Genomic DNA, 25,583 nt, shown 5'->3' with positions numbered 1-25,583 from the left:
TATAGTGTTAAATTAATATTGCTTGCTTCTGTTTAATTCTTATATGTAATAAAGTTTGTTTTTGTTTAAAAAATGACATCCTGTGGTGTAGTTCTGTCAGTTAATCACAAAGCATTTAGATTTTTCTTTAACTTTAATGGTCCCTAATGGATTGCAACGTTGCTCATAGTGAATCAGGAGATGTACTGTTTTATGACAAGCAGTTCTGATAATTTTAACATAATGTAATACCTAGGGGTACTGATTTACAATGGCTGAATAAATCAAATATTGGGCCATGACTTCCGACTAGTGTCAGAAAGTGCTGGCTCACAAGAATTAGAAGAAATAAATATCTACTTATCTGGTCTTGAAAATTACGTTTACGTTTGAAATTTACACTTCCGTTCGCTGGAGTTGCTTGGAGCCTGTATCAAAAGGCTCCAGCGAAGTCTAGCTCCAGAGGATTCAAGGAGGCCACGCCCTTTTATTACAGCACTTGCTGCCGTAAAGCAGGTAAGTTTAAAGGGCCAGGGAAATTGACAGGCCAGGGAGATGGTGAGCACCTAAGATAAGTGGATAGGATTTGGGGGGCGGTGGTTGGAAGTCCATGGGAGGGGACCCGAGGTCAGGGGTGGACATCGGTCGGAACTCTGGGGGGGATTGTGAGAGTGGGTCCAAAGTCTGGTGGGGAAGGGGAGGGGGTCGGAATTCCGTGGGGAGGGGGTGGTGCAAGGTCAGGGGCGGGTGGGATGATGGGGGGGGTTCGAAGTCCGTGGGGTGAGGGGTCCAAGGTCCGGGGGATGGGGGCTGTTGGAGGTTGGGGCGGTGTGTTGGAGGTTGGGGTGGGTGGGTGTCAGAGGTCGGGGGGTGGGGGATTTCCGAGATTGGGGGGGTGGGGGGGTTTTCCAAGATCGGGTGGAGGGGGGGGGGAGATGTTGGGGTTGTTGGAGGTTGGGAGGGTGGAGGATTGGGGCTGGGGGTTCAGAGGTCGGGGTTTGGGAGAGTCCCGTGGGGTCAGTCTGGATCTTTACAATAGTTACTCAGAAGTTAGAAGAGGTTTTAATTCTTCTAACTTTTTGTGAGTAACTATTGTATAACCCTGGCGGAACCACTTGAAGTTCACGATTTAAACTGCATTTTCAGATGGTTCCCAGCGCAGGGCAATTGTCCAGAGGAAGTGTGCAATTCTGGACAACTGCTGTGCAAACCCTTTCCTGGAAACTTCCCAGAGGGATTCCCCAGTGCATCTTTGGGGTACCCCCCAAATCTGACACTAGGGAGCTCGGAAGATATAGGCCATTGTTCTTTTACGTGGTGCTCGAGCATGTTTTATCAATATCTTGAGGCGCTAAGTTATTTTGGACAGTCCCAGGTGAGCACATTTCCCCCAGTACAAAACTATCTTCATATTTAAAACCAACAGTTATTCCTTCTGCATTACTACGCAAAGGCATTCAGAGGTATGTTCGTATGTCCGTATGTGAAATAAAAGTGTCACTTTGGTGTGGCAAAGCAGTCTTTTCAGTTGAGGTATATTGTTGAAACAATATAAAAGTGCTTTTCTTGTCAAGACTTGATCTACACATGACAGATTCTATTAAATAAATCAAGCACAATTACTTGCCGTGGCCTAACCAACTATTCCCACCCTAAAATCTGCAGCATCAGCTTCATTTAGAGATGCATTGGCTAAAATGTTAAATATAACATTGCAATAATTGAAAAAGATGATAATGAGCCAGATTCCTACCTTCCTGGACACTGATATCTGCCTCCTCCAAAAGCCATGAAGCCATCCAAAAAGACATGTTTTTCTATATCTGCCTTCTTCCAACGGTCCTGCAGGAAGACAACATTTTTCTGCATTATTGCTACGGAAATAAAATAAAACAAAGTCGAGCACCAAATCGTGGAAGGGAGGGGGGGAAAACTGCAAACAACATTTAACAAATGGATCAATTAAAGAATAAGTTGGAATGAAAGATTATAGCATACAAACCAGGCAGGGATTTAAGGGTGTTGGTGGATAGTTTGCTGATACTGTGCAGTCGTAGCAGTAAAGAAAGCAAACAAGATCTTAAGCAAAAAAAATAGGACATAAGTCCCAGGAAATGACCATTCACTTGCATAAAGCACTAAGTGTTGTACACCGTTCTGGTCACGACTGCAATGGAAACATGGGGAGGGCAAGAATGATTTCTTGAATGAGGAACCTGATCAGTAATGTGAGTCTGTGGAAACTTGCTACGCTGGAGAGAAGACTTACTGGAGACCTTACTCAGGCATTCATAATATATATCAATGATTTGAACCTTAATACTATTTGACAGGGGAAAAATAACTCTACAAAGAAAAAGCCTGGAATCAAGCTTGGTGGTGAATAGCCAATTTGGATTTAATTTTATCTCTATTAAAGAAAGATACAGTCTAGTACCTTCAATTTACATGGAGAAGCCATTAGGTAAAGGAAAGAGCTGCCAAGATCTTATATTTTCATTCATTCTGTAGGTTTGGAATCATCTACAAGCCAGATTGGATAAGGGCAGCAGATTTCCTTCCCTAAAGAACATTAGTGAACCAGATGGGTTTTTATGACAATCCAATAGTTTCATGGTTATTATTACTGAATTTAAGCTCCCCGTGGTGGGAATTAGGGATCAGGAACAGGAAATGGGTGCTAGTTCCGAGTCTCACCCACAGCACTCTTCAATGGTTCGGCCATTAAAGACCAGGGAGTGGGCTCACCATCCAATCGGGGACAGCGGTCAGGCTCCCGATGCCAGAGGACCAACTGGAGGCCTCCAGCGCTCAATAATCAGCAATCCCATCAGCCAAAATAGGAGCTGCTGATCTGAGCATAGAGACTGTGAAGGACAAGCAAAGGTAAGTTTGTATTTATTTTTTAAAAAGCCACAGCTGCCTGGATCCTGGAGGGGTAATGCCACCAGGAGACAGCCAGCTGCTGCAACTGTGGCCTTGAGGCCATTATGGATTCGAGGGGCGGGGATAGGGGGAAGGAGTGGAGGGCAGGGATGGTCCATCACTTGATCTTTCTGATATTCTAGTCAGTGCAGGAACAGGGCCTTAATATGCCCTGTGATGACCAATAATTGGCCTTAATTGGCTGCCTGCTGCTTCCTGGTGAGCAGCTGATCTGACCCCAAGCCACGCTCATTAAAACTAGGTCAGGATCATGGTGCTAAATGGGCACAAAGGCCAGCAGTGCCAATCTCAGGTGGATTGCTAGGCTAAATATGATGCCAAGATGCGTAGTCAATATAGTTGAAGAGAGTGGAAAAATAACAAAAGGGGATAAATCTAATTGGAGCATGTTAGACAGTACACTGGGAGGAAATTAAGATTACCAGGGCCTGGAAAATACTCATACTGGGCAAATGAAGGAGGCAATGGAAAAGATACAAGGTATGGCAGAGCTAAGATCTAACTTTGACAACAAAATTCCAGAGAAGAGATAAGGGAGCAGCTAAGTACAGGACAATGAAATGTGGAAAATAGAAAAATTAGCACAACTGCAGAACAGTTATTAGTGTCATGCCCCAATATATCTGACCCTGATTTAACCATCATATTTTCTAGTATATTCCAAAGCAGCAATATCACAATAAAATAAACTGCTATATGGCTAAATTTTTTTGTAAAATAACTCAGAAATTGATAGTCATACTTTACTGGCATTCCTAATTGCTGTCCATTAATGTCACTCTGAATTATGAATTTGCTTTTGTTGCAGTGAAGGAACTATCCCTGCTTTAATGTGAAAATACTACTACTGTTCCAAAGGATTCAAAATTCTATTTGCTTTGTAGATATGAGGCACTGGGAAATATTTCTAATACACACAATCCAAAGATAATCAGCAATAAAATGCTTTCATTCAAATATACTCACAGGAAGAAACTTTTCAGGTTCAGGGAAATGCTTGGGATTCCTGTGAGCCCAGTAAATTGACAACATGAGCATGTCTCCAGAAGGAACAATGTAGTTCTAAATGAAGAAGATTTGACCATTATGCAATTACTGGTGCAATTTTTTTTTGGAAAATATCTTTATGATTTGTATTTTCTTCCTTTGCTCTCCTAGAGGCATTTAATCAGCTTTCCCTCAACAGGATAGTGTTGGGTTATGGTTGCATTGGTGCTAGCTACCATCCAGTATCTCACCAAACTGACTATTATACAATGTGTGGGTTGTCATAGGATATTCAATTATGGGAGCTTCTTGGCTAGGCCTGATACATTTCCCAGTCAAATTCTACTCTAGCTTAGTTCCAGAAGGATTCTTAGATGGTCATTAAGAGCAGGGTCTCTGACCGACTTTCCCCTTCTAATCCAAGGATAAAGAGGCCAACGTACCTTCCCACTGGCTGAATCAGCTATTTAAGCAAAGAGTGGGATCACACATGAAATTTCCCTAATCGCTACTGAGCAGCTCCTCACTGGATGAATTCACTGAGCCATCAGGGTCACTCCTGCATTTTTTTGTTTTAGAATATTCAAATCTACAATCTGGGCTTCTGACATCCACTGTACTGTGCACATCTGAGATATTTCACCTCTTTTTCTTTTGAATTAGTGATGAATTTTCTCACCTGTGCAATATGATTGTCACAAGTAACAAAAATGGAAAAATGACTTGTGCAACAAAATGTTTGTCTGACTAGGTCCCTTTTAAATCCAGGAACAAAACATAAGGGGGTGAGGTTACCCCACTGGAAATCAGGCAGGCAGGTAGCCAACTTTACAATATCTTCCTGTAAGTTCCATTTTAACTTGCTTTCCTGAAGCCATTGTGGCTTCCCCATCAGGTCAACCTAACGGGAAAAGAGAGCTAAGGCAAGAAACCCAAAAAGGTAAGTGGTTTGTATAAAAAAACACTTTGCTTGTGGGGCCCATAAGAGCTCCCTTTCTCCGGGCTTCCCTCCTCTCAGTTAATTGCAAGCCTCTCCCGACCCATTCTAATAATTTACCTGGATGCCAGGGATGATTGCTTCGGTCCTTGGTGACGGCTTCCCAACCTCCCGCCAACCTCCTGCCGCTTTCCAATGGTTTTGAGCAGGAGATTGTTAGGGCCAGTAGAGATGAGGGAGGGGAGTTAAAGTCTCCTGTGCCTCACCCTGCCAAAGGGATGTTTGATTGACTTCCGTCCCCAAGTTAAAATCAGGCTGAAGGAGTTTAAAGCCAGCCTGCGGTACTAAATAAGCAAATCCATGTCCAAGCTGAATGCAATACAGATGTGAGGTCAATTCAGACTGGTTTTTGGAACTGTAGGCTTGCTGGGAGGATGAAGTTACTTTTGAACAAACACATTCTTGACTGTGTGACTTATTGACAGCCAATTATTTTTGACTTTGAATGTCAGTTATGAAAATCCAATTAAACCATGGTAACTAGCTGAAGGATACACATGTTACTGGATTGTTCATTAAACTCAGATGGTAGAAGATAGGTTAACTAATTAGAACCTTAACAGGGAAAGATCAGGCACATTAGCTTTTTGCCCACAGAAAGACTGCAAGAAAGAAAAGGATTTCCTATATAAATGTTATCTATATAAGGGAATTCATGCTTATTAGATTGCTACTCTTCTATTTTTGTCCCCCAGTTAAAACTTTAGATATTGGACATTTTACTGTGAACGTATAATTGTATTGTCATTCCTAGATTATTTCCTTAATGATTGATAAGTTTTCATCTTATACCAAGGTTAAACAATACTCTATCATTTTTAAAGATTGGAATGCAAGATCCTGTGGAGATATGAGGTAAATTCCAGTAACTTAAAAATAATCATGAGACAGGGGTACATTGATCCTTATTCCAGGCACATAACTGAAAGTTCATCTCAAGGTTACAGTGAACAGTCTTGAAGGTACACAGCATTCCGATTTGCCCATAAGAGGGATCGAAGACACAAGAGCCAAAACCATCCAGAGTGAATAAAAGGCTCTGAACTTAACACTTTGTTCATTTTATGCATGGGCTCAACTTACATAAGTGAGATATTTATTTTAACACAAGGCACAAGAAAGCATCAAATGAGAAGATACCATTTCGTCCATCAAGAACATTCTTTCCACAGATCACGTACAATATCTTTATCCTATGGGAGTCGATCCCATATGTTTAATCTCCTGAGGCAAAGATTATAAATTGTGTAAATCTCACATCACCATGATCTTATCCTGTCTGTTCTCCAGACAAATATTTCTCACTACCCCCAAACCACAGGAACCATTACATCCCATGGATGAATTGATAAATCTTAGTCTACACTTAGCCCAGTAATTACCAATCCCATTCCCAACCAGATATTTATCCTGCTTCTTATAAAAGATAAGCCTTGATGCCATACAAGGAATTGGTTATGAGTAACGTTCTAACAATAAAATATACCTTATTTCTGTAAAATCTGAATTCTACTGCTTATGTGAGTACCTTATCTGTCTTTTGTGTTTTCTCTACATATCTATCATATTTGATTTCAATAGATTTGTCCGTGTGACTAATCCTTTTATCGTTCCAGTTGCTCTTTTAGTAACTTAATACCTTTCCCTTGTTCCCAGAATTCCAGGTTTGCAAATCTACCAACACATTTTTGACCCTGCAATGACAGCAGTTTTCTGTTAATCAAGTTCAAGAGGTCTCAGTGTTATTTCCATGTTAGTTCTCAGTGCAGCCTATGCGATTTGTACCTCCCTACACATTCCTTGGATAAAAGCAGCAATAGCATATATAACTCACTTTAATTTTTAAAGGTTGCACTACTTTTCTAGTTATAATCCCTGGAGCTCGCAAACGAATTGCCTCTAAAATGCAACATTTCAAGTATGAGAGCTTCTGTAGATCACTTTCTTCCGGTTGGATCTTTTTATTACCTGAGGAAATTTTAAAAGAAAACACATGATGCAACACCTGGAGTTTTTTCTTATTATCTAGTCTTCTCCTGAATCCAACAGTAATATCATACACACAATTCTAACAGCAGGTACAGAAACCATGAAAGTCAACCTAGTATATACCGATGAAAGTGTCTGCCACTTTTTTATTGGGATCACAGGGGTGTGAAAATTTCACAAGTTTGTAAAGTTCATGCAACTGAGCAGTGCAAACTAATGTGATATTTGCATGGTAACTACACCAGTCATGCTACTGCTGAGTTTACATAATGTTATCGCCTACTGTTATACTGCTCGGTATATTTTGTACACATTTCAGTTTGTGTATTGTTATACATGTCTAATATTATAATTCAATTAATTTTATGCAAATTTCCAGTCCCAATTAATAGAAGATCAAATAATATACCGTATTTGAAACAGAAACAACAATTTGCATGATAAAAATTAGCAGCGTCTTGTTCTGCTGGTCAACAGAGAGCCTTGCCCTTTACTCCAGGTGTTTTGTATTGGATCAAAAATTTGTTACACTCAAGGCTTACGCATGCTACTGTTACAATAAAACATTACAATTAGAGCTGTCACGCAATTAGAAATGATTCCTAATTAATCTTGTGATTAAATATTTAAATCTGTTGATCTTGGTTTTAATTGTTTATTAAATTGATTTCTTATTTGTCCTTTGAGGCGAAGATGACCATGTTCATCTTCTGCAGTGTTTGGTGGGGTTCCGGTGGGTGACTGCTAAGCCGAATCTGTGCTTGGAAGGTTCTACAGCAAATAGTATAGGATATTGCAGACAATTGAGTTGTGGGTGAGTTGTTGGCTTGGGATTTCCTCTGCTTGTATTTTCTATCTGCTTCTGATATGTGCTTGCTTTCAAAGGAGTTTTTTATTTTGTACCACCAGATGCATCGATCCTGGGCGATCTTCTCTCAGGATTCAAAGTCAATGTCAAAACTCTGAAGTGAAGCCTTCAGCGTGTTCTTGTAGTACTTCCTTTGACCACCATGAGAACGCACCCCAGATTCAAGCTCTCCATAGAAGATTCATTTTGGGCATTCTGGCTACATGACGAGCCCAACTCAATTGTGATTGTCTCAATATGGTATGGAGGCTTGGCATGCTAGCTCGGGTAAACATCTCAGTATCTAGTGTTTTGTCCTGCCATCTGACCTTCAGAAGCTTCTGAAGGCTGCTCAAGTGAAAGTGGTTGAGCTTCTTGGCATGACACTTGTGCACAGTCCAAGTTTTGCATGCGTAGAGCATAGTGGGCAGGACTACTGCTCTATAGACTTTCAGTTTGGTAGGCAGACTTACTCCTCTTTGTTCCCAAGCTGTTCAAAGGCAACCAATGGCTACACTTTGGCAATTCTTGCATGTTTCTTGTCATAAATATAGACAGCTCAAGAGAGTGTGCTGCTGAGATAAGTGAAAGTATCTACTGCTGACAGTTTCTGGCCATGGGCTGAAACCTTGGATTCGAGATAGGGTTTTCCTGCAGCAAGCTGGTACTTTATTTCAATTTTCTTCATGCTGATCATAAGGGCAAAGTTGTTGCATGCATTGCAGAACAAGTCCATGCTATATTGTAGGGCCAGCTGAGGGGGAGGCGATGGCGTAGTGGTATTGTCGCTAAACTAGTAATCCAGAGACCCACAGTAGTGCCCTGGGGATCCAGGTTCAAATCTTGCCACTGCAGTTGGTGGAATTTGAACTCATTTAAAAAAATCTGGGCCAGAATTTTACATGCAGGGGCGGGCCTGACACACTGGAACGTAAAATGACATGTGATGATGTCGTGCGTGCGTCCCAATGTCATCGCGCTGCCTTGCAAAATTTCGATAATTGAAAGGCCTATTAAGGTCATTAACGAACTAATTAACTCCAAATTTACGCTGTCCATCCAACCTAATGGTTGGCGGGCAGGCGAAATGGCCAAGCGGCCGTTACGTTTTTTAGGAAACCTCATCCACGAGCGGGATGAGGTTTCCTAAAGCTTTTACAAATTGAATAAAAACTTTTTTGAAAAATAAAAACATGTTCCATTTCATGTGACACAGTCACATGAGATGGGACATGTTGCGTTAAATTTTTGATGTTTTTAATAATTTCTTTAAAAAGCACTTCAATCTCCCTGAAGCAGCTCCGTGCCTCAGGGAGATTGAAGTGCTCTTTCACATGCATGCGCAAAAGAGCACTGGACCTGACTCTTCCTCCTCCCCATATCTGCACAGGTAGCGCTCAGCGCTACTGCTCATGATCCACCCTAGGCGGGCCTTAATTGGCCCGCCTGCATGAAATCGCGGTGCCGAGCCGATCCCCGGCAGCGGTCGGCACCGCAACCACCCCCGCACGCTCCCGCCAAGCCTGCCCGATGTGGGAAACATTCAGGCTTTGGAATTAAAAGTCTAATAATGCCCATAAAGCCATTGTCGATTGTTGTAAAAACCCATCTGGTTCACTAATGCCCTTTAGGGAAGGAAATCTGCTATCCTTACCTGGTGACTCCAGACCCACAGCAATGTGCCTGGCAAGCCACTCAGTTGTATCAAATCACTACAAAGTCTCAAAAAAGGAATGAAACTGGACGGACCAGCCGGCATCGACCTAGGCACCAGAAACAACAACGGTAATCGCAGCCCTGTCGACCCTGCAAAGTCCTCCTTACTAACACCTGGGGGCTAGTGCCAAAATTGGGAGAGCTGTCTCACAGACTAGTCAAGCAACAGCCTGACATAGGCATCCTCATGGAATCATATCTTCCAAGTGTCCCAGACACCACCATCACCATCCCTGGTTCTGTCCTGCTGGTGGGACAGGACAGCAGGGGTGGCAGCACTGTGGTGTACAGTTGGGAGGGAGTTGCCCTAGGAGTCCTCAACATCGACTCTGGACCCTATGAAGTCTCATGGCATCAGGTCAAACATGCGCAAGGAAACCTCCTGATTACCACGTACTGCCCTCCCTCAGCTGATGAATCAATGCTCCTCCATGTTAAACATCACTTGGAGGAAACACTAAGGGTGGCAAGGGCACAGAATGTACTCTGGGTGGGGGGACTTCAATGTCCATCACCAAGAGTGGCTCGGTAGCACCACTACTGATCGAGCTGTCCGAGTCCTAAAGGACATTGCTGCTAGCCTGGGTTTGCAGCAGGTGGTGAGGGACCAACAAGAGGAGAAAACATACTTGACCTCATCCTCACCAACCTGCCTGTCACAGATGCATCTGTCCATGACAGTATCGGTAGGAGTGACCACTGCAGTCGTTGTGGAGACAAAGCCCCGACTTCACATTGAGGATACCCTCCATCGTGTTGTGTGGCACTACCACCGGGCTAAATAGGATAGATTTCGAACAGACCTAGCAACTCAAGACTGGGCATCCATGAGGTGCTGTGGGCCATCAGCAACAGCAGAATTGTATTTGAGCACAATGTGTAACCTCATGGCCTGGCATCTCCCCCACTCTACCATTACTGTCAAGCCACGGAATCAACCCTGGTTCAATGAGGAGTGCAGGAGGGCATGCTAGGTGCAGCACCAGGCACACATAAAAAAATGAGGTGTCAACCTGGTGAAGATATAACACAGGACTACTTGCGTGCCAAGCAGCATAAGCAGCAAGTAATAGACAAAGCTAAGTGATCCCACAGCCAATGGATCAGAGCTAAGCTCTGCGGTCCTGCCACATCCAGTTGTGAATGGTGGTGGGCAATTAAACAATTCACTGGAGGAGGAGGCTCCACAAATATCCCCATCCTCAATGATGGGGGAGCCCAGCACATCAGTGCAAAAGATTAGTTTGTAACATTTGCTACAATCTTGAGCCAGAAGTGCTGAGTAGCTGATCCATCTCGGCCTCCTCCGGAGGTCCCCAGCATCACAGATGCCAGTCTAGAGCCAATTCGATTAACTCCACGTGGTATCAAGAAACAGCTGAAGGCACTGGATACTGCAAAGGCTATGGGCCCTGACAACATTCCAGCAATAGTACTGAAGATTTGTGCTCCAAAACTTGCCGCGCCCTTAGCCAAGCTGTTCCAGTACAGCTACAACACTGGCATCTACCCGGCAATGTGGAAATTTGCCCAGGTATGTCCTGTACACAAAAAGCAGGACTAATCCAACCCAGCCAATTACCGCCCCATCAGTCTACTTTCGATCATCAGTAAAGTAATGGAAGGGGTCATCAACAGTGCTATCAAGCGGCACTTGCTTAGCAATAACCTGCTCAGTTTGGGTTCCGCCAGGGCCACTCAGCTCCTGACTTCATTACAGCCTTGGTTCAAACATGGACAAAAGAGCTGAACTTCCAAGGTGAGGTGAGATTGACTGCCCTTGACATCAAGACAGCATTTGACTGAGTGTGGCATCAAGGAGCCCCAGCAAAACTAGAGTCAACAGGAATCAGGAGGAAAACTCTCCGCTGGTTGGAGTCATACCCAGCACAAAGGAAGATGGTTGTGGTTGTTGGAGGTCAATCATGTCAGCTCCAGGACATCACTGCAGGAGCTCCTCAGGGTAGTGTCTGCGGCACAACCGTCTTCAGCTGCTTTATCAATGACCTTCCTTCCATCATACAGTCAGAAGTGGGAATGTTCGCTGATGATTGTACAATGTTTAGCATCATTCGCAACTCCTCAGATACTGAAGCAGTCCATGCCCAAATACAGCAAGGCCTGGACAATATCCAGGCTTGGGCTGACAAGTGCCAAGTAACATTCACACCACACAATTGCCAGGCAATGACCATCTTCAATAAGAGAGGCCTGTATGTTCGGACGAGCTGAGCGCGCCTCTGTCTTTTGGTTCTGGGATTTTGAGATTCTTGTCAGCATGAGAGCTAAGTAGTGGAACAAGTGTATGCGCAGGCTGAAGTGTAAAAGATGAAAAATGAGGCAAAGGTCCAGGTGAACAACTGCTGAAGATGCAGTGCTGATCAGGCTTTGTTGAATCTTACATGGCAAATGGACTCTGATGCTTCTGTTTATACATCTTTTTCTAAGACCAACAATTTAAAGGCTCTTCAGATGCTGGTCATGAGAAGATCTTGTACATTGGTCTGTTGTGGTACTGTGCCTTCATGTATAATAGTTGCAAAGTAAAATGTGAAAACTCAAAAAAAAAGCAAAACAAGAGAATCTAGCCATCACCCCATGATGTTCAATGGCATTACTATCACTGAATGCCCCACTATCAACATCCTGGGGGTTACTATTGACCAGAAACTGAACTGGACTAGCCATATAAATACTGTGGCTACAAGAGCAGGTCAGCGGTTAGGAATCCTGCGACGAGTAACTCACCTCCTGATTGCCCAAAGCCTGTCCACCATCTACAAGGCACAAGTCAGGAGTGTGATGGAATAATCCCCATTTGCCTGGATGAGTGCAGCTCCAACAACACTCAAGTAAGTTTGACACCATCCATGACAAAGCAGCCTGCTTGAATGACACCACATTCATAAACATTCATTCCCTCCACCACCGACACACAGTAGCAGCAGTGTGTACCATCTACAAGATGCACTGCAGGAATTCACCAAGGCTCCTTAGACAGCACCTTCCAAACCCACGACCACTACCATCTAGAAGGACAAGGGCAGCAGATAGATGGGAACACCACCACCTAGAAGTTCCCCTCCAAGTCACTCCCCATTCTGACTTAGAAATATATCACTGTTCCTTCACTGTCAGTGGGTAAATATGCTAGAAGTCCCTTCCTAACAGCACTGTGGGTGTACTACACCACATGGACTGCAGAGGTTCAAGAAGGCAGCTCACCACCACCTTCTCAAGGACAACTAGGGATGGGAAATAAATGGTGGCCCAGCCAGCGAAACCCCCATCCCATGAATGAATTAAAAAAAAAACAATTACTGCAGCCAAGTTTGTTTTAGTATTCACACTACCTATTGGCACCCAAAAAACAACCCAGCATTAATGACCTGGACTTGGGTATGTGGAGTACAATTTTAAAGTTTACAGATTATACAAAACTTGACAAAGTAGTAAATAGTAAGCAGGATAGTAGCAAACTTCAGGAGCACATGACAGACTGGTGGACTGGTGAAACAAGCAGAAACATGGCAGTTGCAATTTAGATGGTTAATTATGGAGTAATACCCTTTGTGAGAAATAGCATGAAGATGCAGCATAATCTAAATGGTACTCCTTTGAAGGGATGGGGTGCTGCATATTCACCGATCTATGAAAGTGGCACAGTAAGTTGAGAAGGCAGTGGATAAAATGAATTGGATACTTGGTTTTGTAAACAGAGCCACTGAATACAAAATCAAGGAAGCCATGCTAAACCTTTGCAGATCACTGGTTTAGTCTAAGTTGAAGTATTGTGTACAGTTTTGGGTGCCACACATTAGGAAAGATGTCAAGGCCTTGGTGAGAGTAAAGAGGAGGTTTAGCAAGATGATACCAGGGATGGGGGATTCAGTTATGTAAAGAGATTGGACAACTTGGGTCTGTCCTTCTTCGCACAGAGAAAGTTAAGGGAAGGCCTAGTGAAGGTGTTCAAATTTCTGAAAGGAAGAAACTGTTCCTTCTGGCAAGTGGGCCAACAACTAGAGGTCATAAATTTGAATTAATTAGCAAAAGAACGAGAGCGGAAATGAAGTGGAATTTCACACAAAAGGTTGTTATGACACTACCTAAAGGCTTTTGGAATCAGATTCCATAGGAACTTTCAAATGGCAAGTGGGTGCGTATTTATAGAGAACTAATCTGCAGAGTTTGAGGGAGAAAAGTGAGTTGTGGGTCTTAATTGCGTATCTTTTTCAAAGAGCTAACACAGGCATGATGGGCTAAATGGGTCCTTTCTGTTCTGTAAGATTCCATGACTCTACACAAGTCCAAAATCATTGAGGAATCCTCTCCCTGAACGTTTTTATTTGGCTTAAGACTGCGTGTGTGAATGTGTATATATTCTTCACAACGATTTGCATTGATATATCACATTTAGCAAGTCACCTTTACTTGAGTTTTTTTCCCATAGAGAAGTAAAAGTCACGTAGGTCAGGAAACCACTGTTAGTGAAGGAAATGAACATCAGAGATGCATCAGAACCACATACATTTGATGTGAATTGTGGAAAATCACAGGGCAATCTGTACCTTTGTAATATGGATAGCATTTTTGGAAAATAGACTGACTTCTATGTATTACGTCTTATAATCTATGATAATCAAAATGCTCGTATTCTCCAGTCAAGTTTTTAAACAATTACCTTGATCACCAAAGACAGAACAGAGTTCCTTCATAACAGTCTGGTAAACAAATGGGTTTGAAATAATAAATGCGAGAGTCCAGAATGTGATCTGGAAAAGAGCAACAGCAGCAATGATACTATACATGCACAATGTTCACTTTTGATAGCTCAAGTACTGGAGTAGTGGAACATCTGCAGCTAATTCAGCAAAGCACCTTTTATTAGATTAAACATAAGCAAAGCCGATTCGTCTATCTTAGGTCATCAATTAAAATTGAAAGCAGTGGCACTGATGTCAATGGGAATCAGGGGGAAAGCTCTCCACTGGTTGGAGCCTTATCTAGCACAAAGGAAATTCGTTGTGGTTGTTGGAGGCCAATCATGTCAGTTCCAGGACATCGCTGCAGGAGTTCTTCAGGGTAGTGTCCTAGGCCCAGCCATCTTCAGCTGATTCATCAGTAACCTGCCTTCCATCATAAGGTCAGAAATGGGGATGTTCCTTGTGATCAACTCAAAGTGACATAACAAGATTTCACATTTTAAGACTTTTACTGTATTAAAAAAAACTAAAATCAACCTTGACTAAACATTATTTAGTAGGCAACTAATACACTAAGGTACAGAAAAGACATTCCTTATTAGCCTTTTAACACACTCGAAAACCCCACGCCACATTTATCCATTAAAGCATGGTCTCCGCAGAATTGCAGTCTTTACAGGAAGCAGTCCAAAATTACCCCCAGCTTCCAATTGGCTCACTTCTCCCCATTTTGCTCTGCCATAATGTCCAGTGACTGTCGAAAATCCTTTCCCTCAGTCTTCTGAGAAATAACAAATTAATTTCCACTCACTCTGGTGATTCCTTCTCCTGACACACCAGGAAGAATCTTCCAAATCCTTTAAATTTCCATGGGTTCCGTTTCTTCCACCAGAGAACATTCTCCGGCCTGCATTCTATCTGGTAGCTAACAGAGAAAACAACCTTTTTCCCTCTACTGACCTCAACAGCTGCTGTCCCTGTCTCTCTCTCTCTCCAGGACATACTCTCTCTCTCTGTCTCAAGTCTCTGAGACAGTAAGCCTGCCCAAAGCCAGGCCAGCTGCTTCTGCCTTTTTTTTGGGGTGTTAGAATTAACGCTTAGGTTTCAACAGAACTTGACTTGGGCCCCCTGTCCCCATGGTAAAGGCTTATCATGGGCAGAACATGCAGGAGGTCACATGTTCCCTTTACACCCTGAACTAAAAGAGATAGTTTAAAACCTAACCATCTTATAAAACTTCACATTCTTAACTTATTGAAGAAGTCTGTGCCTGGACAACATTTCAGGTTTGGGTTGATGTGTGGCAAAAAACATTCATGACACACCGAGTATTAGGCAATGACTATCTCCAACAAGAGAGAATCTAAACATCTCCCCTTGATGTTCAACAACATTACCATTGCTGAATCCTCCACCATCAACATCCTGGGAAATCATCATTGGCCAGAAGCTTGACCAGCCATAATATAAACTATCACTACAAGAGTAGGTCAGAGGCTGGGAATTCTGCAGTGAGCAACAGACCTCCTGATACCCCAAAGCCTGTCCACAATCTACAAGGCACAAGTCAGGAGTGTGATGGAATATTGTCCACTTAGCTGGATGATGAGTGCAGCTCCAAGAACACTCAAGAAGCTCGACAGCATCCAGAACAGCCTGCCTGATTGCCACCCATCTACCACCTTAAACATTCATTCCTTCCATCGCCAACACACAGTAGCAGCACTGTGTACCATCTACAAGATGCACTGCAGCATCTCGCCAAGGCTCCTTTGACAGCCCCTTCCAAACCCACAATCTCTTCTGCCTAGAAGAACATGGGCAGCAGGTGAACGGGAACACCACCACCTTCAAGCTTCCCGCCAAGTCACATACCATTCTGACTTGGAAATATGTCTCCATTGTTGCTCAGTTAAAATCCTGGAACTCCCTTATAATAGCACTCTGGTGTACATAAGCCAGATGTGTGGTTCAAGAAGACGGCTCACCACCACCTTCTGAAGGGCAAGGAGGGATGGGCAATAAATTCTGGCCTTTCCAATAATGCTCACATTTAAATCACAAATTTAAAAAATTAGAATAATTTAATCTATTAAATCCTACTCAAAAGGAAGGACTACTTTTAGTTCCAAACATACCTGTAGCTGAAAAACTTATTCTAAATAAAATACAAAACTTGAATCCTAAAAATAAATTGGTCCTAAGCACTTTGCAACCAATCTCTTACTCAGATTGCAAAAGGTTGCCTTCATATAGCACCTTTCACAACCACCAGATGTCTCAAAGTACTTTATAGCCAATGAAGTACTTATGGGCCTGAATCTTCTGGTCGGCGAGCGGGGGCAGGCCCTGCTTGCTGACGTGTAAAATGATGCGCGATGACGTCGGGCGTGCGTCCCGACGTCACCGCGCATCATTCTGATCTTCAGTTTGGCGGGCGCGCAGCGGAGTCGGCTGCACGCCCGCCAAAATGTCAAAGGCCTATTAAGGCCATTTAAAAAGTAACTGAAACAATTAACAGGGCTGCCTATCCAACCTCTGGGCAGACGAAGAACCCAGGTGGCTTTCACATTTATCATGAACTCTCATCCACGGGCGGGATGAGGTATGATGAAGGCTTTATAAATCAAATAAATTTTTTAATTAAAATTCATTGACATGTCCCAGCTCATGTGACACTGTCACCTGAGGGGACATGTCTGAATAATTTTATCTATTTTTAAAAAAAATTTTGATAAAGAAAATAATCTCCCTGAGGCGGCTTTGTGCCTCAGGGAGATTTCTGCGCTCTTACACGCGCATGTGTGAAAGAGTGCAGGCCTCGGGTCAGACTCCTCCCCCCGCCCGCACAGGGAGCGCTCAGCGCTTCCGGTTGCGCGTTATGCTGGGCGGGCCTTAATTGGCCTCCCCCACCGACGGGGAAAAAATTCTCTCCATGAAGTGCAGTCACAATTGTAATGCAGGAAATGCGGCACCAAGTTATGCACAGCAAACTTCCATAAAGAACAATATGATAATTACCAGATAATTTGTTGTTGTGATGTTGATTGAGGGATAAATATTTATCTGGACACCAGGGATAACTCCCCTGAACTCCCCTGCACTTCTTCAAAATAGTGCCATGGGATCTTTTACATCCACCTTACAGCAGACAGGACTTTATTTAAAGGTCTCATCCAAAAGATGGCATCTCTGACAGTCCAGCACTCCCTCAGTACAGCATTGGAGTAGCAGCCTAGATTGTTGTGTTCAAATCCTGGAGTTGAACCTGAACCCACAACCTTGTGACTCAGAGGTGAGAGTGCCATCAACCGAGCCACGACTGATACAATGTTCAGATTTTCTGAAGGTCAGGCAAACCAAGCATCATAGGCATCCCAAAGTCTGGATAATTTCACAATTGCTAGCATTTTGGTTGGTTTATTTGGGTAGGAAAATGTCAGCTGATATTTCAATATAGTACTCACAGGAAGTGCATTGGCTTGGGAAGCCCAGAGCATCAATAAACTGTAATTAGCAGTAGAGTTCCCATTCAAAGTATCTAAAAGGTGCTGCAACAAAGTCTGGAAAATATATAAATTTATGGTGTTAACACTACTTAAATAATAATACTTTAACTGCAAAGTAAAGAAAAAACTGACTAAACAGGAATAGGAAGTTCCATCCCCAGAAAATGTCATATATACAGAATAGGTATTAACAGCAGCAAGGACAAAATTGACTTTCTAAAGAAATCAGGTCAAAAATTAACTGAAATTCATCTTTCACAAGGAGTTATTTTATCAGTTATTGGCTAGTCCATGGTATCAAGATGCCTGTAGATGTTACCATGCTTGTAACCTCCTTTCCAAGTACTAAAGCTCCAGAAATTACTGCAAGAAGAATGCAGTTTGATGACAAAGATAATCATAGAGAACACTAACCACAAATAAGATTTTATGTTGCATATTTCTTTCCCAAACAGTCTTTTCATCTCATATACAAGAACTAAGTAATGGCCACATTGGAGGACAAAAATAGAAAATGTGAATTTATTTTCGTTTAGGAATTATAAGATACTTGAAGACTAATGTGTTTTAGTGATACTTTCTGGGAGTAAATTATGACAACAAATCTTGGAAGCCACTGTGAGGGACTGAGATCTCACACTGTATATTTTTATAAATATATATATCCTTATGGCTCTTTCTCAGATTTTAATAAAACTGAACAAAGATCCCTAAAATGGCCAAATCTATGTCTGTCTATGACCCCTGAACAAAAGGAGCTGCTTGCCAGTTTTGGGAAACTCACACATCATTATCTCTGGGTAGCCACTAATGACCTCTTGTGGGTTGCACAGGCCAAATTCAAAAAGAGCTATACAAAGGCCTTCTGCATTTCATAACCCGGGCTGGTCAACAGGAAGGAGCCTGCTTGTCTGCTAGGACAAGGGGCCCCGCAACCTTCCTTTCAATTCTGAATTGTTGACACATTTAACAATCTCAGGGACCTAGAAGACAGATACACATCCTTTGTCAAAGACAGTCTGGACAGGTGGGAGTCGTATGGCATGGACCTCTGGCTTGTGGAAGCAGTAATATTGCCTTGCTGAACTGAGAAGCTCAGTCTGCTGTTTACCATCCAACTGGCAGCCTCACTGAAAAGGAGCTCTGGCCCAGGTTGGACACCTGGCTCCATCTATACTTCCATCTGTCGGAAATTCTGTGCCATCACCTAGAAGACTGAATAATCTCTGCACACCTATCTCACTGTATGACGTCAACACCACCAGAAAAGTGAACTCTACAACATTGGTTTTCAGCCCGCTGATCTCCGTGAAGTGATACCGCACTGGACTTTGAACCTGGGCTCTGGAACCCACGTAAAACAACATTTCTTTCCTCTGTGGCCTCTGTACTGTAAATCTTTCTTTTCTCTATCCCTCTCTTTACTATCTGAAAGTGACGGGGACATTGTGAACCCCCTTTTTGCATTTTGCGTGTGTGCAAATAAAGTAACCCTTTGAGTTCATCCTATCTTGAGTTTGCTGTGGGGTTATTAATAGAAAATTAGATCGCACTAAAGCCGAAGGATTGGGAAATATGCCACTCTAAAAAAGAGGGAAATAAATCAAAACACCTTTCTGTTAATGGATGGCTGGTGAACGGAGAAATTAATGCTGTTTAAATTAACAACCCTCCTGTCTGTAACACCTCATTCTTCAATACAATTAGAGAAGTCATTTTCCTTCCCAGATGTTGTTTTGAATTTGATAACTCACATTAATCTTTATGGCCTCTGCTCTTACGAGTAATGCATCGTCCTACACAATAGCATGAAATAGTTTTGACCTACTGAGAGTTTAATTATTTACAGCAAATGCCAAATAGTGAACCTATCATAGCACTCATAGGTGGTATGTTCATATTCCCTGACACTGTAGTACACCACTGGAAAACAAACTGATTGAAATAAGAACCAAGTAAGACATCACGCTAGGAAAGAATCAGAGTTCAGAGGTAAAGCTTTCACATGGATAAGAAATTACAGATATTCATTGTGATTATACTAGGCTAACCAAACTAGTTAAAATGTGGAGATTCAAAAATGTAAAGAAAAATCAGTTATCACTTTGTCTTCTTTTAGTAAGGCCAATTCAAATGAAAACATTATGTAAATATGTTTCCACAGACAAAAGCTGCGTAACATATATTGACATCTCTGCACATGTTAAACAGCCAATGCAGAGATGCATTTTTAATTTCAGTTAGAAAGTGCCACTAACTCTTGATTACCAGAAAAGAAACAATTTATTACACTGATGTCACATAAAGTTATACCTTCTCATTAAATATTTCCCAAATAAATGAATTACTTTACTAGTGACAAAAATACTTTTCACAAGTCACTCCACCAGCAATTCCATTTGTACTCAACCCCAGTTTCATTGTCTGCTGTAAGTACAGACAGTATTATGGGTTTAAGAACTCTACAGGGTTCAATGGTTTTAATTAGATTATAAATTGTGGCCCTTTCTCCATTTACGTATAAGTCTTTGTACACATTTGGATATAATGTAAATTGTTTGTTTTGCATATTTTTGCACTCTTGTCTCCCTTGGAGAATGGTGAGGAGTATTGGATTGTACAAGCTGATTGACAGCGTGCTTTGGGCTGCATGAACACTCCTTCATTAGACAACAAGCCCTGGAGTGGGACTTGAACCCAAGGCTCTCTGGCTCAGAGGCAGGAGTGGCACTAACTGAGCTACTCAGCTCGTATAAAGTAAATATAGTTAGGAGATAAAACTGTTGAAATGATGAAATGATCCCAGCAATAAAGCAGATAAAAACATTAAAAAACACAAAACAAGAAAGCCATTCCTTGCCATAGATGACATGCACCCCATTATATTTAAAGATTTTGCAAAGTTTCTCCCTATTCCCACAAAGAGAAATCAAGAGAATATGTACCTAACTTTACATTCTACATTATTCATTCCAGATCTCAATACTTTTTGGTAAGGCATTTCCAAGCTCCAGGCAACCCAAGGATCATCATAGAAATCACTGAATGTTGTGTAGGCTAGCAGCAACATTCTTGTCATAGTCCTCAATCCATTCCTACACAAATGTTCATCTAGCTCTTTTAAAACATCATAATCTGCTTTACTTGACAGTATATTCCACATTTCTGTGTTAAACTAAGATCAGTAAAGATGAAAGGAACAGGGTTCTATATAAAAAGTGTCAGGTAAAAATCCATGGAAGGGATATATACTACAGAGAAAACTTGTATCAATATTCTTACTCCAGTGTAAGCGATATAGTATTCCTTTCCCTAAAATATGCCAGTTTGTTGGCTCATCAAAATTTATACAGAATTGAAATATACAAGGTCAGTGAGCACTACCTATATCAGCTTCTCAACTTTGAAATTAGCTGAAAAATTTGTTTCAATATAATAAATGATTCTATGAATTTATTTTAATATATAATAAAATCACCAACGCCTCACCGAATCTTACTGATTCATTTAAACACTATTCAGTTGTAATCCAGCCTGAATGATAGGATATTTTCAGTGTAAACCGGAAGCATACAGAATAGTGTTTCTATGTTTTAATACGCTTACTACACTCAAATAAACAGATCCAGTTTTGGTGGTGTTTACTTTAAGGTAGGTTCATGTTACAGAAATTCCGGTGTTACCTTTGAGCTATCATCGGCGGGTTTCATCTTTTCAACCTTGGCTACAATGCGTTCAAATAAAGACAGAAGCCAGTGCTTGGATTTAGCCCAGTCTCTGCAGATAAAAGTTGGAATGACAAGCAGACAAGAATTTTACTTATTTAGATGAAGAAGGGTCGCTGCATGATTGTCATGGAAACCTTTGCACTACACTGACTATCAATATGATAGTCATTAAATGTCTAACAGAAACTGTCTGCCATGTTTACCAGGATGTGATCTCACTAGAGAGGATACAAAAGATGTGATTGCATTAGAGAGGGTCTAGGTGAGATTTATGAGGATGTTGCCAGGACTGGAAAATTTTAGCTATGAGGGAAGATTGGATGGGGTGGGACTGTCTTCTTTAGAACAGAGGAGGCTGAGAGACGATTTAATTGAGGTTTATAAAATTATAATGGGCCTAAAAAGAGTGGATAGGAAGGACCTTAGCAGAGAGGTCAATAACCAAAAGCATAGATTTAAAATAATTGGTAGAAGGATTGGAAGGGAGTTGAGGAGACATTTTTCACACAGAGAATGGTGTGCGTCTTCAACTTACTGCACAAAAGGCTGGTGAAACAGAAACCCTCATATTTAAATATTACTTGAATATGCACTTCATGCACCTCCATGCAAACTACATGGCTACAGACTAAGAATCCCCCAGGAAGTGGGACATCCTTTTTATGGCTGGCACAGACGCGATGGGAAAAATGGTTACCTTCTGTGGGTAAATTTCTACAATGCTGGAATAAGAACAACAATTGACATTCAGAGTTATTGAGCGCTTAATATATCCTAGATCTGAAGCTTAAATTACTTAGGTTCACCGTTTACACCATGTTTCTAAGGATTTTGCAGCTAAAGTTGCAGTGAATAAGCATGAGAACCCCAATAGAAAATTCATCCCTGCTAATTCTAACTCCAAAAACATGCATCAAATAGAATGGATTATTTACCTTAGTAAAAATTCTGGTAACTGGGAACCAAATTCAAAATCTCTATCAAACTTCTGGAAGTGATCTTCAAACTCTCTAACTGTGTTCCTATCGGTTGGGCAGATGCCTCTTCCAAACAGGTTGTTCACAACTGCAGGATACATACTGTGCCTGTCAATAAGTGAAGAAAAATGAATTTCTTGTACAAGGATTACATTATTTCCTGAAAAATAAAATTCTATATAAAAATATAACATGACCCTTTATTTTATTGAAAAGAATCATGTGCTAGGCTTGATGTAGGTCCAGCCATGTTTATTTATGTTCTTAATCTTATTTTTGCGAAATAAGACAGTCTTAATTTTGTGTAACTGTGTAAGGTTACATTAGGAGGCTTTTGTCCCTGTGAATAACAGTGCTTCTGAAACAAGAAAAAAACACAAATGCAAATATTTGAGTTCAAATAAGGCAGTCAATATTCCCATTAAATTACGCAGTGAAAATAAATTGATGGTGATTCCATCAGAACTTTTTACAACTCTTGCATCAGGTAATATTGGTCTTTTTGTACGTTAGGTGGCATAACAAGGACAAATGTCTTTCAATGAGAAGTTGTTATCAAAGGCATTCAACTACTGAGATGCAAACATTTGGCTGTGTCCAAATAAGTCACCATATATTTTCTGCATTATGTTTGAGGCCATATTGGAACAGTTTTGGGCATCTCATATTCAAAAAAGTATTGCTGCATTCGACAGGGTTTACAAAAGAGTCACCAAGATGATCTAGGGTCTAATATAGCTCTAAGTTGTCGGACAAGGCTCCCTAAGATTAAGTTGTTTCCACTGTTTGAAAGAAAATTGAATGGTTTCATTACACATTAGTTATCAGGCCAGCCTACTCTGTCTAGGTGTCCTCATCATGTACACTCTCTCAATAGCACAATGTATAGTTTTGAAAAATATGCAGGATATCTCCAAGCCTTGCAAAGGTTAAAGTAGCATTTACAAAAATCAGCAATTTTATGACATAGTTGAGATGGACAAACGTGGAAGTTGGTATTTGTAGCATGTGAACATTCCAGAGCATTTTTTGCATGAAGTTGTGGTTGCAGTTACCTACCAGATGAGGTCATACAAGTTATCAGTGCCCCTGGTTCCAAGGTACATGAGATGTTCACAGAACTCCTTGGACAGATTAGCAGAAAACAGGTGCAATCTAGATGGAGCCAGTCTCCCTTTCAACATGTCATGAATTGTCATGTGGCTCTTATAAAAACTCTTTCTGCTAATAGAAGCTGTTGACAAGTAATAAAAACATCTTATAAATTTATTATATTTATGAAGTAACTGAAAGAGTTGATGGAGGTAATGCAGTAAATGTGCAGATGGACTTTCAAAAGGTGTTTAATAAAGTACCACATAATTGACTTATTAGGAAATATGACACCCATGGGAGTAAGAGGAGAGTGACAGAGTAATTACAAAACTGGTTAAGGGAGAGTAATGGTGAATGGTTGTTTTTCAGATTGGAAGGAAGTATAAAGCGGTGTTCCCCCAGGGATCAGTATTAGGAGCGCTCGGCTTACTAATATATATTAATTACCTGGACTTGTGTGCACAGGGCATTATTTCAAAGTTTTCAAGATGATACACCACATGGAAAAGAGGTAAATAGTGAGGATGATAGTAATAAACTAAAGGAGGACACAGACAAACTGGTAACATTGGCAGACATATGGCAGATGCAATCCAATGCAGAATAAGAGGGGCAGGGGGTGCATGTTAGCTCAGTTGGCTAGACAGCTAGCATGTGCTTCAGACATCACAGGATTCAATCCCTGTCTCAGCTGAGGCTGACTTGGGGCCTGCCTCCTCACCCTGCCCCATGGTAAAATCACAGCGTAAGCCGTGGTTCGGAGACCCTCAAGAGAATCGAGGAAGCACTTTAGTAGGAATAAAGAGGCAAGACAATATAAACTAAATGGTATAATTTTACAAAGGGTGCTGGAACACAGAAACCTGGAGGTGTACATACACAAATCTTTGAAGGACAAGTTGAGAAGGCTGTTAAAAATACATACAGGGTCCTTTGTTTTATAAACAGAGGCATACAGTATAAAAGCAAGGAAGTTCTGCTAAATCTTTATAAATCACTAGTGAGGCTCCAGCTGGAGTCCAATTGCTGGCACCATACTTTGGAAGGTTGTCAAGACCCTCGGGGTTGGAGGGGAGACTTCCTAGATTTGTACAAGGGATGCAGGACTTCAGTTATGTGTAGGGAGTAAAGAATGCAGGGTTGTTCTCCTTAGAGCAGAGCAAGTTAAGGTGAGATTTAATAGAAATGTTTAAAATCATAAGGGGTTTTGATACACTTGGAGAGGCAGGGTTTAATCAAGGATAGTCAGCATGGTTTTGTTAAGGGGAGGTCATGTCTAACCAATTTGATTGAATTTTTCAAAGAGGTGACCAGGTGTGTAGATGAGGGCAATGCATTTGACGTAGTCTGCTTGGACTTCAGCAAGGCTTTTGATAAGGGCCCACATGGGAGACTGATAACGAAGGTAAGAGCGCATGGGATCCAAGGCAATTTGACAAATTGGATCCAGAATTGGCTGAGTGGCAGGAATATTTAAGGAATAGATTTAACGTAAGGGGCAGGAGGTTTAGAGGGGATGTGAGGAAGAATTTTTTCACCCAGAGGGTGGTGGGAACCTGGAATTCACTGCCTGAAAGGGTGATACAGGCAGAAACCCTCATTACATTTAGGAAGTATTTGGATGTGCACTTACAATGCCATGGGATACAAGGCTATGGGCCTAGTGCTGGAAAATGGGATTAGAATAGTTAGGTGCTTGTTTGACCGGCGCAGACCCGATGGGCCGAAGGGCCTTTTTCTGTGCTGTATACCTCTATGATGAGAGTAAATAAGGAAAAACTGTATTCAGTGACAGAAAAGTTAGTAAACAGAGGACACAGATTTAAGGTAATTGCCAAAAATACCAGAGGCGAAATAAAGAGAAACTATTTTTACACAGCAAGTCGTCATGATCTGGAATGCACTCCCCAAAAGGGTGGTAGAAATAGATTCAATAATAGCTTTCAAAAGTGAATTAGATAAATACTCAAAGGGGAAATTTTGCAAGGCTAAGGGGAAAGGGCAGGGAAAATATACTAATTGAATAGTTCTTTCAAAGAACTGGCAGAAGAATGATGGATTGAATGCCTTCCCACCATTCTAAAATTATGCCTATCTAATTAAATCCAAT

At 41.6% G+C, this 25,583-nt stretch overlaps 1 protein-coding gene across 4 annotated transcripts in view; it reads right to left on the bottom strand.

The window, feature by feature from the left end:
- cyp39a1 (cytochrome P450, family 39, subfamily A, polypeptide 1) overlaps positions 1 to 25,583 on the bottom strand; it is a 51,482-nt gene that overhangs the window by 4,756 nt on the left and 21,143 nt on the right. The window contains exons 3-10 of one of the 4 annotated variants that reach the window (XM_078542025.1): positions 23,438 to 23,612; positions 22,337 to 22,486; positions 21,357 to 21,450; positions 17,632 to 17,727; positions 14,143 to 14,233; positions 6,744 to 6,877; positions 3,892 to 3,987; positions 1,733 to 1,821 (exon numbers count right to left, since the gene is read on the bottom strand). In XM_078542025.1, the coding sequence (XP_078398151.1) occupies positions 1,733 to 1,821; positions 3,892 to 3,987; positions 6,744 to 6,877; positions 14,143 to 14,233; positions 17,632 to 17,727; positions 21,357 to 21,450; positions 22,337 to 22,486; positions 23,438 to 23,612 (925 nt within the window). Of the gene's footprint in view, positions 1 to 1,732; positions 1,854 to 3,891; positions 3,988 to 4,969; positions 5,186 to 6,743; positions 6,878 to 14,142; positions 14,234 to 17,631; positions 17,728 to 21,356; positions 21,451 to 22,336; positions 22,487 to 23,437; positions 23,613 to 25,583 lie in introns of those variants that run through there. The other 3 variants (XM_078542026.1, XR_013576617.1, XM_078542027.1) reach the window with 3 other exon arrangements.

Source organism: Cetorhinus maximus, chromosome 5, assembly GCF_964194155.1.
Source record: "Cetorhinus maximus chromosome 5, sCetMax3.hap1.1, whole genome shotgun sequence".
Classification (NCBI taxonomy): domain Eukaryota; kingdom Metazoa; phylum Chordata; class Chondrichthyes; order Lamniformes; family Cetorhinidae; genus Cetorhinus; species Cetorhinus maximus.
Note: the sequence above shows the minus strand (reverse complement) of the source record. Positions and strands in the feature narration are given on the sequence as shown.